Source organism: Bubalus kerabau, chromosome 5 (genome assembly GCF_029407905.1).
Source record: "Bubalus kerabau isolate K-KA32 ecotype Philippines breed swamp buffalo chromosome 5, PCC_UOA_SB_1v2, whole genome shotgun sequence".
NCBI classification, from domain to species: Eukaryota; Metazoa; Chordata; class Mammalia; order Artiodactyla; family Bovidae; genus Bubalus; species Bubalus kerabau.
The window spans coordinates 97,255,968-97,268,740 of NC_073628.1; the positions used below are offsets into that span (position 1 = coordinate 97,255,968).

The 12,773-nt window shown below is 44.9% G+C and overlaps 2 protein-coding genes and 1 long non-coding RNA gene across 5 annotated transcripts in view; 2 read left to right on the forward strand and 1 right to left on the reverse strand.

The window, feature by feature from the left end:
- The window catches only part of MTOR (mechanistic target of rapamycin kinase), a 123,316-nt gene extending 122,353 nt beyond the window's left edge, over positions 1 to 963 (forward strand). For both annotated transcript variants that reach the window (XM_055582322.1, XM_055582323.1), the window contains one exon: positions 1 to 963. In XM_055582322.1, coding sequence (XP_055438297.1) covers positions 1 to 16 — 16 coding nt within the window. In that variant the 3' untranslated portion in view covers positions 17 to 963.
- On the reverse strand, positions 950 to 7,561 carry LOC129653058 (uncharacterized). The gene is made up of 3 exons (XR_008714943.1): positions 7,188 to 7,561; positions 5,394 to 5,532; positions 950 to 1,110 (listed from the first exon to the last, which is right to left on the reverse strand). It is a non-coding gene; the product is annotated as an uncharacterized LOC129653058 (long non-coding RNA).
- EXOSC10 (exosome component 10) overlaps positions 7,044 to 12,773 on the forward strand; it is a 23,426-nt gene continuing 17,696 nt past the window's right edge. The window contains exons 1-6 of one of the 2 annotated variants that reach the window (XM_055582325.1): positions 7,044 to 7,159; positions 7,570 to 7,776; positions 9,723 to 9,859; positions 10,775 to 10,898; positions 12,156 to 12,260; positions 12,553 to 12,718. In XM_055582325.1, coding sequence (XP_055438300.1) covers positions 7,666 to 7,776; positions 9,723 to 9,859; positions 10,775 to 10,898; positions 12,156 to 12,260; positions 12,553 to 12,718 — 643 coding nt within the window. In that variant the 5' untranslated portion in view covers positions 7,044 to 7,159; positions 7,570 to 7,665. Of the gene's footprint in view, positions 7,160 to 7,537; positions 7,777 to 9,722; positions 9,860 to 10,774; positions 10,899 to 12,155; positions 12,261 to 12,552; positions 12,719 to 12,773 lie in introns of those variants that run through there. The other variant, XM_055582324.1, reaches the window with a different exon arrangement.

The following is a 12,773-nucleotide window of genomic DNA, read 5'->3' on the forward strand; positions in this document are numbered from 1 at the left end:
GTGTCCTTTCTGGTAACTGGAGGCACAGACGTGCCCACAGCACTTCTCTTGAGGCTTTTGTACTTTGGTATCTGCTTCCACTAAACTGAAACCATGGTCAGAAAGTTCAGCTCTGAAATGTAAATGAAAAGAACTACTGTATATTATAAGTTGGTTTGAACCAACTTTCTAGCTGCTGTTAAAGAATATATTGTCAGAAACACAAGGCTTGATTTGGTTCCCAGGACAGTAAACACAGTAATACTACGGAAATCAAGCCCTTGATTTTGGGGAACAGAAGATCTTTAACTTTAGAAATACGGGTTTTGACTTAACTCACAAAAGAACTCAGAAGTGTTTGCTGACAGGAGAATGGCCTAGTCGTTCCTCTCAACATGGACACAGCAAACTCAGCGCAGTCACAAAGCCTCAGGTCATGGAGGACACGGATTAGGATTCTGGATTGTAAAGACACGGAGAAGCTGACTTCATCGCCTTCGCCCATCTCATTACCTCACTGGTCCGTGGATGCAGCAACAACCCTCGCAAGATGGGCCAAAATGGGTGGGAAAGGTCAGTCTTCTGCCTCACCCGCCACGCTGCGACATGTACACTTCAAGCCAAGACCCGAGCCACTCAGAGGAGAGTCTGTTCAGATCTCCCGGCAGCCTCGGCTAGGCAGGCGCACAGAGGGGATCACAGTGCAGTAGGAGGCCCACACTGGCCTTCCCGGCCTGGTTCTGGGATGTCTTCAGTGAGGTCTGAATGCCCTCCGTTTGGAGCAAGGCCTTGGAATACAGAAATGCTGTCATGGAGGTGCTGACAGAGAGAGGGAAGGTCTAGAACATGTTGGGAAGTAGGAGCAAAAGAAATCTTAAATGAAATGCACAAAGTATAAAGTGTAGCCATGTCTAGACACCATGTTGTATCTGAATAATTTTTGTGCCAATAAAAGACATCAGAATTTTAAAAACATGAATATAAGTGGCTTTTTATTCCTGTATATTAGTTCATGAAAGAAACAGTTATTCCTTCAACATTCACTGAGTACTGGGACTATGCAGGACAGTCCTCGGGGTGTTCCCAGGCCAGACAAGACACAGCCACATCTCTTAGGAGCCACCTGGCCACCTGGTGAGAAGAGAAAGCTACGAGAGCCTTGGGTAAGGGGCACAGGTTCCACTGGGAGCCTCACAGAAAGGGGACACTGGCCAGGGGTCTTAAATGGGAGTGGGTGTCTGTCAAATGAAGCAAGTGAGGATGTCCTCATCAGAAAAGAGGTGGAAAGCACAATACCGTGCAGGAAGGGCATGCGTGAACCTGAACCATGTGAGATTGCAGGTATTAGGGTGCTTTTTATACATAAAAACAGCGGTTTCTCACACTGGGGCCTCACGGCTCAGCATGCCCGGCTCAGTGGTCACTGGGAAATAAAGGAACTAAAAGGAGGCTAGAAAGTAGATCCAGGCCAGACCGGCTGCCTCACTATCCAGCAGCAAGGAGTCTGAACCTGATGCTGTAGATGGCAGGGAAGGAACCATGTGAAGTTTTAAAACAAGTAGAATCTCAGTAGGGTTTTTTAAAGAAACTAGTATCAAACAGGTGGAAAGAAAATTAAAAGTTTGCAAAACCCAGTAAAAAAAGCTGTTGAAATAATGAGAGAACTTAAACAGAGCCGGCAAGCACTAGGTAGATTCCTCTAAAGAGCATGCCTAACGAGTTCTTCAAAAAAATACTGTTTTCAGTTGTTGAGCTAGATTTCTTTTTCTAAATTCCTGTGGACCACAGCTACCCAGTGAGAACTACTGACTCATAAAAGTGATTGAAAGAACTTGTAAAATGGATCTAGAGATTATCATACTAAATGAAGTAAGTCAGAAAGAGAAAGACAAATACCATATGGTATCACCTACATGTGGAATCTAAAATACGACACAATTAGAGACTTTTCTGGTGGCCCAGTGGTTGAGACTCTGTGCTTCTACTGACGGGGGCAAGCGTTCAATCCCTGGTTGAACTAAGATCTTGCATGCCGCACCATGCAACCAAAAAATAAAATGAAAATACAACACAAATGAACATATCTACAGAACTGAAACAGACAGCTATAGAGAACAGACTTGTGTTTGCCAGGGGATAGGGGGAGAGGTGGAGGGAAGGATTGGGAGTTTGGGACCGGCAGATGCAAACTATTACATACAAAATGGATAAACAACAAGGCCCTACTGTGGCACAGGGAACTGTATTCAATGTCCCGTGATAAACCATAATGGAAAGAATCTGAAAAAGAGTAACTGAGTCATTTTGCTGTACAGCAGAAATTAACATTGTAAATCAACTACACTTCAATAAGAATTTTTTAAAAAGAACTTATTCCCTGGTGGCTCAGACGGTAAAGAATCTGCCTGCAATGCAGGAGACCCAGGTTCAATCCCTTGGTCAGAAAGATCCCGTGGAGAAAGGGAATGGCAACCCACTCCAGTATTCTTGCCTGGAGAATCCCATGGACAGAGGGTCCTGGTGGGCTACAGTCCATGGGGTCGCAAACAGTCAGATATGGCTGAGCGACTAACACTTGCGCTTGGATGAGAATTACAAGGCCAGGAACCATATTTTATGGGACTTTGTATCCCCCAAATCCGTCAGAAAAGCAGGTGCACCGTGGTGCTCCATAAACACTTACTGGAGAACTCCTCTGTTAAAAACAAAGATAGACTTAAATCTCAGTAGTGGGACTTCTCTGATGGTCCAGTGGTTAGCAATCAGCCTTCCAATGCAGGGAACAAGGGATTGATCCCCGGTCGGGGAACGAAGATGCCACGTGCCAAAGCCCGCATGCCGTAACTATGGAGAAGCCTGTGTGCAGCAACGAGGAGCCCATGTGCTGCAACTAAGACCTGACACAGCCAAAAATAAACACTTTGCTCCCCAAAATATGACCAAGTTCTACATGAAACAACTATCAATGCCTACAGTGATGTCACCGTCACTGTAAGACAAATGGCATGAGAATGGATGGACTCAGAAAAATGGTGGCCACCCATGATAAAGACATATTTCTTAGGACATGGACAGTTCTTGGCATTAAGATGTTTGGTGAATCCAATGGGTTTTAAGTTATATCTAAGCAAAACCTTCTGACTGCTGAAATGACTTAGCAGAGGAAGGTGAGGTGCTAATAGAGGCTTTTATATTATTATTACTATTAATATTATGCTTTACCACATAGCTTGTGGGGTCAGAGTTCCCTGACCAGGGATTGAACCTGAGCCCTTGACGGTTTAAGTTCAGAGTCCTAACCACTAGACTGCAGGGAATTCTGTAGAAGTTTTTAAAGACAGCCTAATCCCCCTATTAATCCAGGATGGTTTCAAGTAACCAGTGTGAGGGGAGGGCCTTAAATACCTTAGAGACAACTAAAGCAGTGAGAGTTAAGGCTGTGGTATCAAATTGTTGTTGTTCAGTCACCAAGTCGTGTCCGAATCTTTACGACCCCATGGACTGCAGTACACCAGGTCACCCTGTCCCTCACCATTTACCCAAGTTCATGTCCATTGTATCAGTGATGCCATCCAGCCATCTCATCCTCTGATGCCCTCTTCTTCTGCCCTCAATCTTTCCGAGCATCAGGGTCTTTTCCAATGACTCAGCTCTTTGTATCAGATGACCAAAATACTGGAGCTTCAACTTCAGCATCAGTCCTTCCAACAAGTATTCAGGGTTGATTTCCCTTAAGATTGACTGGTTTGATCTCCTTGCTGTCCAGCAGACTTTCAGGAGTCTTCTCCAGCACCACAGTTCAAAGGCATCAATTCTTTGGTGTTCTGCGTCCTTTACAGTCCAGCTTTCACAACTGTATGTGACCACTGGGAAGACCACAGCCTTGACTATAGGAACCTTTGTCGTCAGAGTAATGTCTCTGCTTTTCAACACACTGTCTAGGTTTGTCATAGCTTTCCTGCCAGAGCAATCGTCTTCTGATTTCATGGCTATAGTCACCATCTGCAGTGATTTTAGAGCCCAAGAAGAGGAAATCCGTCAGTACTTCCACCTTCTCTCCCTCTATTTGCCATGAAGTAACGGGGCCAGATGACATGATCTTAGTTTTTTTAATGTTTAGTTTTAAGTCCGCTCTTTCACACTCCTCCTTCACCCTCATCAAGAGGCTCTTTAGTTCCTCTTCACTTTCTGCCATTAAAGTGGTATCATCTGCATATCTGAGGTTGTTGATGTTTCTCCCACCTATCTTGATTCCAGCTTGTAACTCAGCCCAACGTGTCTCATGATGTGCTCAGCCTATAGGTTAAAAAAAACAGGGTGAGAGCAGACAGCCCTGTTATACTCCTTTCTCAATCTTGAACCAATCAGTTGTTCCATACAGGGTTCTAAACTTGCTTCTTGACCTGCACACAGCTTTCCACAGAGACAGGTAAGATGGTCTGGTATTTCCATCTCTTTAAGAGCTTTCCACAGTTTTTTATGATCCACACAGTCAAAGGCTTTAGCATAGTTGATGAAACAGAAGTGAAAGTCGCTCAGTCATGTCCGACTCTTTGTGACTCCATGGACTATACAGTCAATGGAATTCCCCAGGCCAGAATACTGGAGTGGGTAGCTTTTCCCTTCTCTGGGGGATCTTCCCAATGAAGGGATAGAATCCAGGTCTCTGGCATTGCAGGCAGATTCTTGACCAGCTAAGCCACAAGGGAAGCCCTGTACTACCAAAAGAAGCCCATTGCACTTCCAACCTGACCAGATCCTGCAATTCCCAATCTGCGTCCTCAAAAACTTCATGGCCACCAGCAGTGCTTCTATCCACATAGATCGGAGGCACAGCCATGACAGACTCACTTTTAGGACTCTGGACCCTGAGGCAGGCAGCCAAGAGAGTGACCTCTAGCCTGAGAGACATTCCTGGAGCTAGAGTTCCACCTCATTCCCAAACATGCTCTTGCAACTTTCAGCTCCTAGCAAGGCTAGGCGCTTCCACACCGTGGGTCTAAGTAAAAGCACATAGTAACAGCATGGATCACAAGTCCCTTGAAAGTCTGCGATCCAACAGATTAGGTTAGTAGTTCTAATTCCCCACTCAGTTATGAAACAGCCAAAGAGAACAGGAAAAGCTGACCCAGAAAGGAAAGTTTGGTCCACATGCTTCGCCCTTTCTGGCCGCCTCCCTTTCAAGGACGCTGGGTGTCTCTTGACACTGGCAGGTCAGCATAAACCCCCTACAAGGCTCCCCTTTTGGCGGCTGCCTTCAGTCATTATGAGGCACCACGAAACCGCAGAACAGGGCTCATCACTTGCTTTGCACAGGGCGTGTCATTCATTCACACAAGCACACCGTAGAGTTAGTAAATAAGAAAACGTGTGTACTGAGAAAGCAGAGAGGCTAGAGCTCTGAGGGTTCTTACCTTATCCTGAAGATCCCGGGCAAGCCCCTAAGATGATAGCTTACGGTGAACAGTATTGGATTTGTGATCTCTGAAGATTTAGCTTCGGGACCAGGGACCAGCCTTGATCACTCAAAAACTTCTGTGTAGCAGAGTTTTACTAAAGTATAAAAAGGGACAGAGAAATCTTCTAACATAGACATTAGAAGGAAAGTGCCCCCGATGAAACAGAGGTAGATGTTTTTCTGGAATTCCCTAGCTTTCTCTATGATCCAGCGAATGTTGTCAATTTGATATCTGGTTCCTCTTCCTTTTCTAAACCCAGCTTGGACATCCGGAAGTTCTTGGTTCACATAATGCTAAAGCCTAACATGCAAGATTTTAAGCATGATCTTACTAGCATAGGAGATGAGTGCAATTGTCTGATGATTAGCACATTCTTTAGTACTACCCTTCTTGGGAATTGAGATGAGGTTTGACCTTTTCCAGTCCTATGGCAACTGCTGGGTCTTCCAGATTTGCTGGCATAATGAATGTAAAACTTTGACAGCATCATTCTTTAGGGATCTGAATAGCTCTACTGGAATTCCATCACATCTACTAGCTTTATTAACAGCAGGGCTTCCTAAGGCCCACCTGACTTCACTCTCCAGAATGTTGGCTCTGGGTGACTGACCACATGATCGTAGTAATCCAGTTCATTAAGATCTTTTTTGTACAGTTTTTCAGTGTATTCTTTCCATCTCTTCTTGATCTCTTCAGCATCTACTAGGTCTCTGCTGTTTCTGTCCTTTATTGTGCCCACTAGGTAACAAATTAACTAGTTTCAAATCTCAACTCTGTCTCATCCTACCAGTGTGACTTCAGAAAAGCTCCTTATTTTCTGTGTTTGCTTCCTCCAATGAAAATGTGAGTCTACCCCATCAGATTGTTTTGAGGGGTGCAAATCCATGTAAAGCACCCCAGCACAGCCTAGGTTGAACCATATGCCTCCCAATGAAGAGGACGCTGGTTCAATACCTAGTCAGAGAACTAAGATCCCCCATGCCACAGGGCAACTGAGTCCATGCACTCTAGAGCCCATGCTCAGCAACAAGAGAAGCCACCACAATAAGAAGCCCATGAACTGCAGCTAGGGAGTAGCCCCCACTCGCAGCAACTAGAGGAAGTTTGTGTGCAGCAGTGAAGACCCAGGACAGCCAAAAATAAAACAAACCAAAATATATTGTGTTTGTTTTTTTTTTTTTAAGAAATAGGCTAGCTTTTGTTCTGCCATGGTACCTGTGTACCTGAGGTACACAAATGGCTGGGGAGGGGATGGGGAGACTGAAAAAAGCATCCTGTTAATAAGATATTCTGAAAAAAAAAAAAAAAAAAAGATATTCTGACTAAGATAACAGCTAAGGTGGGAATTCTCTAGCAGCCCAGTGGTTAGGACTCAGTGCTTTCACTGCCAGGGTCCAGGTTCAATCCATGGCCAGGGAACTAAAATCCTGCAAGGCCTGGCAATAAAAAAAAAGGTAACAGCTGACACTTATTGAACACCTACTAAGCCAAACAAACTGTATTAAGGGTGTGTCATCCCCGATCTCAGGAGAGAGGATACACCCTAGAGGCATCCCAAATCCACTCCTGAGCTGCCTAATACTGCCTCCCTCCTAACAAGATTTCTTGCAGATATTCATTTCACAAACGTTTGAGTTCACACTGAAGTGCCTTAGGTTGTGTTTCCAGCGGTCGTGTTTTCAGGAGAAACCTCTAACTGGAGAAGTTCCAGAGCGCTGGAGGTAACAGACGCCTTTTCCAGTAGCTTACCTATGAAGCGCAAGAGAAATGTTGCGGTGGCTGGAAGGTGTGGGGTGCAGTGGCGTTCTCTGTCTTGCCTTTCATTTGGGAGAGATGCCAGCATACTTGTAGTCTGTTACGGAAGAACCAGCAACGAGGGAAGACACCAGACAGGGAGAATTGCAGGAATCAAATCAAATGGGTCAGGGGGACACGAAACCAGAGCCTAAGAAGAGCTGGCTTTAAATCTGAGAATTACTGGGTCCTCTGCGTCTCACCGTAAAGCACTGGGTTGTTGGTATGAAATAATACGAGGTTAAAGAAAAATGTCAACCTCCCTGGGTAGGGGCGGAGTGGGGGTCGGCAGGAGCCGGGTTCTCAGGCTGATTCCACCCCAACTCAAACTCCCCAGCTTGCCCCCAGCAAGACCTGCCTCCGCACATGCGCAGTGCGCGCACGTCGCGCTGGCCGAGGCACTCTCGCGAGAAGAGCCGCGCCAGCCGGAAAAATGGCGCCTCCCAGTCCCCGAGAGTCCAAGGCCCAGTCAGCCACGACCGCGGCCAAGTCTGACGGGGAAAAGGTGCTGCCGGGCTTCCCGGACGCAGACAGCTTCGTGAAGGTGAGTTCGTGACGCCTCGAGGGCATCGGGAGCCGCCCGATGCTGACCGGAAGCAGGCCTGGACCCTCTGGGCGGCCGCCCACCAGGCCGCGTGCACGATGCAGCCGAGCCCCGGGAGAGGGTTAAAGGGGCTTGTGCCCTCTCCCGGCACAATCTGCCTCTTCACCCTCCGGGGACGGGGCTTCGCTCGCTGACACTGGGGGACTCCCCACACCCCAGGGTCCTGGATCTCCCGTTTGAACCCTTGCAGTCCCGAGCATGGAGAGCTGTCGCCACGTCATAGGAAGGGATTCCTGGTCACCCTGAAGCCCCCAGTCCTCGCGACCCCGACCCCGCCCAGGCCTGAGCCATTCAAACAACTCTCTGGAGAGGCTCGGCTGCTTCAAGCTGCCCACACTTGTCCTCCCCTCCCGCGGCGGGGATGGCCCTTCTTCCCTCTCCTGAGGTCCAGCCCTACATAATCCTAAACCCTGGGTTTAATGTAGAGCTGCCACCAAGTGTCCCTCCTGCAGGTGCCAAAGAACATTGATCAGTGCCTCCTTCCATAGAGTTCATTTGGATTATTTGTCTAATGGTGCTTAAATATGAACAAACAAATCTGGAATTAAACATCTCATGCATAGCTCTTACAAGACCATGAAGCTAAAATAGCTTGTAAGTTAGCACTACAAATTCCCTAAAACTCCACTTGCATTTTGTCTAATTTATCATTACCACAAATTCATTTATTTGGTTCTGATTAATTCCTGGGCCACTAGCCATGGTCCTGATTGGGTGGCTCTGTGCTACCAGGAATGCCACCATGATTCAAGTTCCCATTTTCTCTCTTTTTTTCTTGGAAAACATTTATAACACAGCTTACAGTGATGTCATTTGGCTTTCATGTGACCAACCATCATTTACCCATGAGTGCTACTTCAGGTTTTTTCTCATTACCACACAGAAATTGAAATAGAGACATCCTTGACAGTAACTGAGCCATAAACACAAGTCCAGTTGTGGATAGTAACCATTCTAAATCAGTCATATGAAAGATCTAGAATATTCTTATATTGTCTGTATCTATTATGATTATTATTATTATTATTTAGCTGAGCCATGCAGCTTGTGGGACCTTAGTTCCCCAACCAGGGATTGAACCCATGCCCCTATCAGTGGAAGCATGGAGTATCAACCATTGGACCACCAGGGAACTCCCTTACACTTGTTTATCAAATTCAGAAACTAAGGTTCAAATAAATAAAATAACTTGCCTAAGGTCACAGTACCAGGCTGTTTTGAATCTTAGCCTTATTATATATGTATTTGTTATATCTATACCCATTCTCCCAAGAATGTAAGCTCCAAAACTCGTTTTCACGTTCATTTGTGTATCATAAGGGTTGGGGTAAAATCGGCACTAAATGATGCGTGGAGATTGGGTTTCTTCATCATTGTTGGGAAGCCCAGTACAAAATAGCCGATTGGAAGAAGTCCTTGGGAAAATGGCGAAGGGCCAGAAGTACCCCAGCTTGATGTGCCCGGACAGAAAAACATCTCCTGCCTTTGGTTATGTCCGGCGCCAAGATTTAATAATAAATATTAAGGATGTTGCTTGAAAAAATGGGTTATGAGATAAACACATGGGTCACTTAGAGTGTGCTGTCCTTGAAATATTTTTACTGATTAGGTGTTAACCCCGTACGCGCTCTGCTGGCTGTATACTCTAAGCTCTTTGTTCCTACTTGTATAAAAAGGCTTGACTACAGAAATAAACTTGTCAGTCCTTGCAAGAGACTGTCCGAGTGTCCTTCTTTCAGGTTCGTCACTTCCAAGTCCCGGGAAAAAAATCCCCAACAACCATCTAGGACAGTTCCTTATATAGAGTAGATCATGGAAAAGAAAATGAGCTGCTGGATGAATGGTGACCCGTGTCTAAAACATGCTTGTTTTTCTGGTTTTGACAGTTCGCTCTTGGGGCAGTGGTGGCAGTCACCAAGGCGTCTGGGGGCCTACCACAGTTTGGTGATGAGTATGATTTTTACCGAAGTTTTCCTGGCTTCCAGGCATTTTGTGAAACACAGGGAGACAGGTTGCTTCAGTGGTAAGTACTATATATTCTTTTCTCATGTTGAAAGAAATGACTATGAAGAAGTAGATGATTTTTCCTGAGATTTGTATTTTTTTCTTACCATAATTTTCTGTGCTTTGGAGCTATAAAATGTAAAAATGACAATGGATTTTGATTAGGGAATGTTATTTGGTAAATTTTGAGTTTAACTTTAAATATATATATGTTGACTATTGCAGCTATAGACAGTGAATCTTTTTAAATTAACGGGACTTGAAAACCTAGAGCCAAGCTTCTCTCACACAACCTGTGGAGTCACAAGTTTTAGCTTTCTATTTTTTTTTTTAATCTATTTTATTTTTTAGTAATGGCTTTCTAATAAGTGTATTAGGACAGACATTACACAGACACTGGTTTTGTTGAACTGTTGCATGACAGAATTGGAGAATCTGTTTTAGATTTCATGTTAAAACAGTGAATGCAGAGTATATCGTTTACATAGTGTTATATATTTTTTAGAATGTAAACAAAGCCTTGGGGTAATTTCTTCCACCCCTTCAAATAACGAATGAAGAAAATAAGTCTTTGTGAGATTTAGTGAATTGCCCAGTGCCATACAACTAGCAATGTTTTTTGCTATAAGGGTGCAGGTTTTGTCAGTTTGATCAAAAAGTATTAGGGAGGACTTCCCTGGAGGTCCAGTTGCTAAGACTCTGCCCTCCCACTGCAGGGGCCCAGGTTCGATCCCTGGTCAGGGAACCAGATCCCACATGCCGTAACTAAGAGTACACATGCTGCAACTAAGACTCAGCACAGCCAAATAAATAAATATTTTGTTATAGAAAGTGTTGGGAATAGTCTGAGCTAAGCCTTGAGAGCTTTCTGCCAGATGAGTAAACAAGCAGACAAAAGTATACAGACTGATTTGGGTTTTCCTGTCCTTCCCAGCATGAGTAGGGTGATGCAGTACCATGGGTGCCGAAGCAACATTAAGGACCGGAGTAAAGTGACCGAGCTGGAGGACAAGTTTGATTTGCTGGTCGACACCAATGATGTTATTCTGGAAAGAGTGGTGAGTATTTCACTTCACTCTTAAGGTAACTAACAAATGAAGAGCCTTTGTATTATTAAATAATGAAAGAAAACCCAGGCACTTCAGGAAATGAAAAGAAAGGAAGTTTAGCATTTCTTGCCCATAACAATATTCCCTCCTCTGATGATTGGCTTCTTTTCCCAAAAACTAACACAGTTGTCTTCAGATACATCACTTCAGAATATTACTTCCCCTGGGGATGCCTGTTTTTAAAGTGCCTTTATCAGAAATCTACCCTGCAGATTTGTCAGTTCCATTTTGTTGCAGGAGAAGAGGCCTCTGGATACAGGGCACAACCAACATTTAATCCATTTTTACTAGGTTTCCCAGGTGGCGCTAGTGGTAAAGAATCTGCATGCCAATGCAGGAGACACAAACAAAAGACTTGTGTTCACTCCCTGGGTCGGGAAGATCCCCTGGAGGAGAAAATAGCAACCCACTCCAGTATTCTTGCCTGGGAAATCCCATGGACAGAGGAGCCTGTTGGGCTACAGTCCATGGGGTTGCAAAGAGTTGGACACGACTGAGCACACACACATTCAGTCTTCTAATTACCCTGACTTCCGTGATTAGAGGGAGATGTGGCTCATTGAGATAGCGAGCCAACCGTCTTCTTCTGTCTAGTTCTGTGGCAGAATATTCCTTACAAAAATACACAGTTTGTCCAAAACACAAGCTCAGCCATATGACAGTCCTGTGGATGTTTAAATCATGCTGTCCTGTCCCATGAAGTCATCTCTTCCATGGTCTAGATGCCCACAGGTCTTTCAGTGGTTTCCTCAAATTTTCTGATTTCAAGTCCTACCATTTGTCAGCTAGGTGCAGCACTGTTGGTAGTGCCCAAACTGAGACCCCACCTGTGGTGCTGCTGTACAAAATACGGGTAGATGAGGACAGCTGCCATTCTCACTCTGATTACCATTCCTCTAATGTTTAATGCAGGCTAGGATGGTAGGCCGCATCATCCTGTTAAGTCACTTTTGAATTTTCAGCCCAATTCAGAACTGTGAAGAGAGTCAGTCAAGGTCTGGGAGTGCCTGATCACTGCCCTACCTTTGAGCAAGTAATGCTTTAATTACTTGGGTTGACTTTCAAATCACGTCTCCTACAGTTATTCGCTCTTAAAAATGTGTACTCTTGCATGTAATTCTCTGGCTATGTTTCGTAAAATTTTAGGTAATTAACTCTGTTAACCCTTAAAGGAAGATACTAAACTAATACCTCTTGCACTCTTAGGGCATTTTACTGGACGAAGCATCAGGCGTGAATAAGAATCAACAACCTGTCCTCCCTGCAGGATTACAGGTCCCCAAAACCATAGTATCCAGCTGGAACCGGAAGGTGAGGGCTGCTTTTCAGAGGCACTGGAGTATCTGATACCAACCTTAGGGCCTTTGCCCTTTCTCATTTGCATTTCTGTTCTAATTTATTGAACACAGAACTGGCCACTGCCTAACTTGTTCTCATAAACAAACACAACCTAATTCCACCCTCTAGTCGACTTTGCAGCCACCACCCAACCCCAGTGTCACACATACATTCTTTAATGGATGGCCGTTGGCGTAAAACGGAATTTAGTTTTCTAAGTTTTCAAGTTGCTGTGTTATAAAGTATTTGTATTTGTTGATCATAGGCAGGAGAATATAGCAAAAAAACAAAATCTGAAACTTTCCGGCTGCTTCATGCAAAAAACATCATCCGACCTCAGCTTAAGTTCCGAGAGAAGATCGACAACTCTAACACACCATTTCTTCCCAAAATCTTCATTAAGCCCAATGCTCAGAAACCCCTCCCTCAGGGTAAGTGGTGCCAACTCTGCCCAACAACACAAGTGAAGGGGGAGAGGTCTCCCTC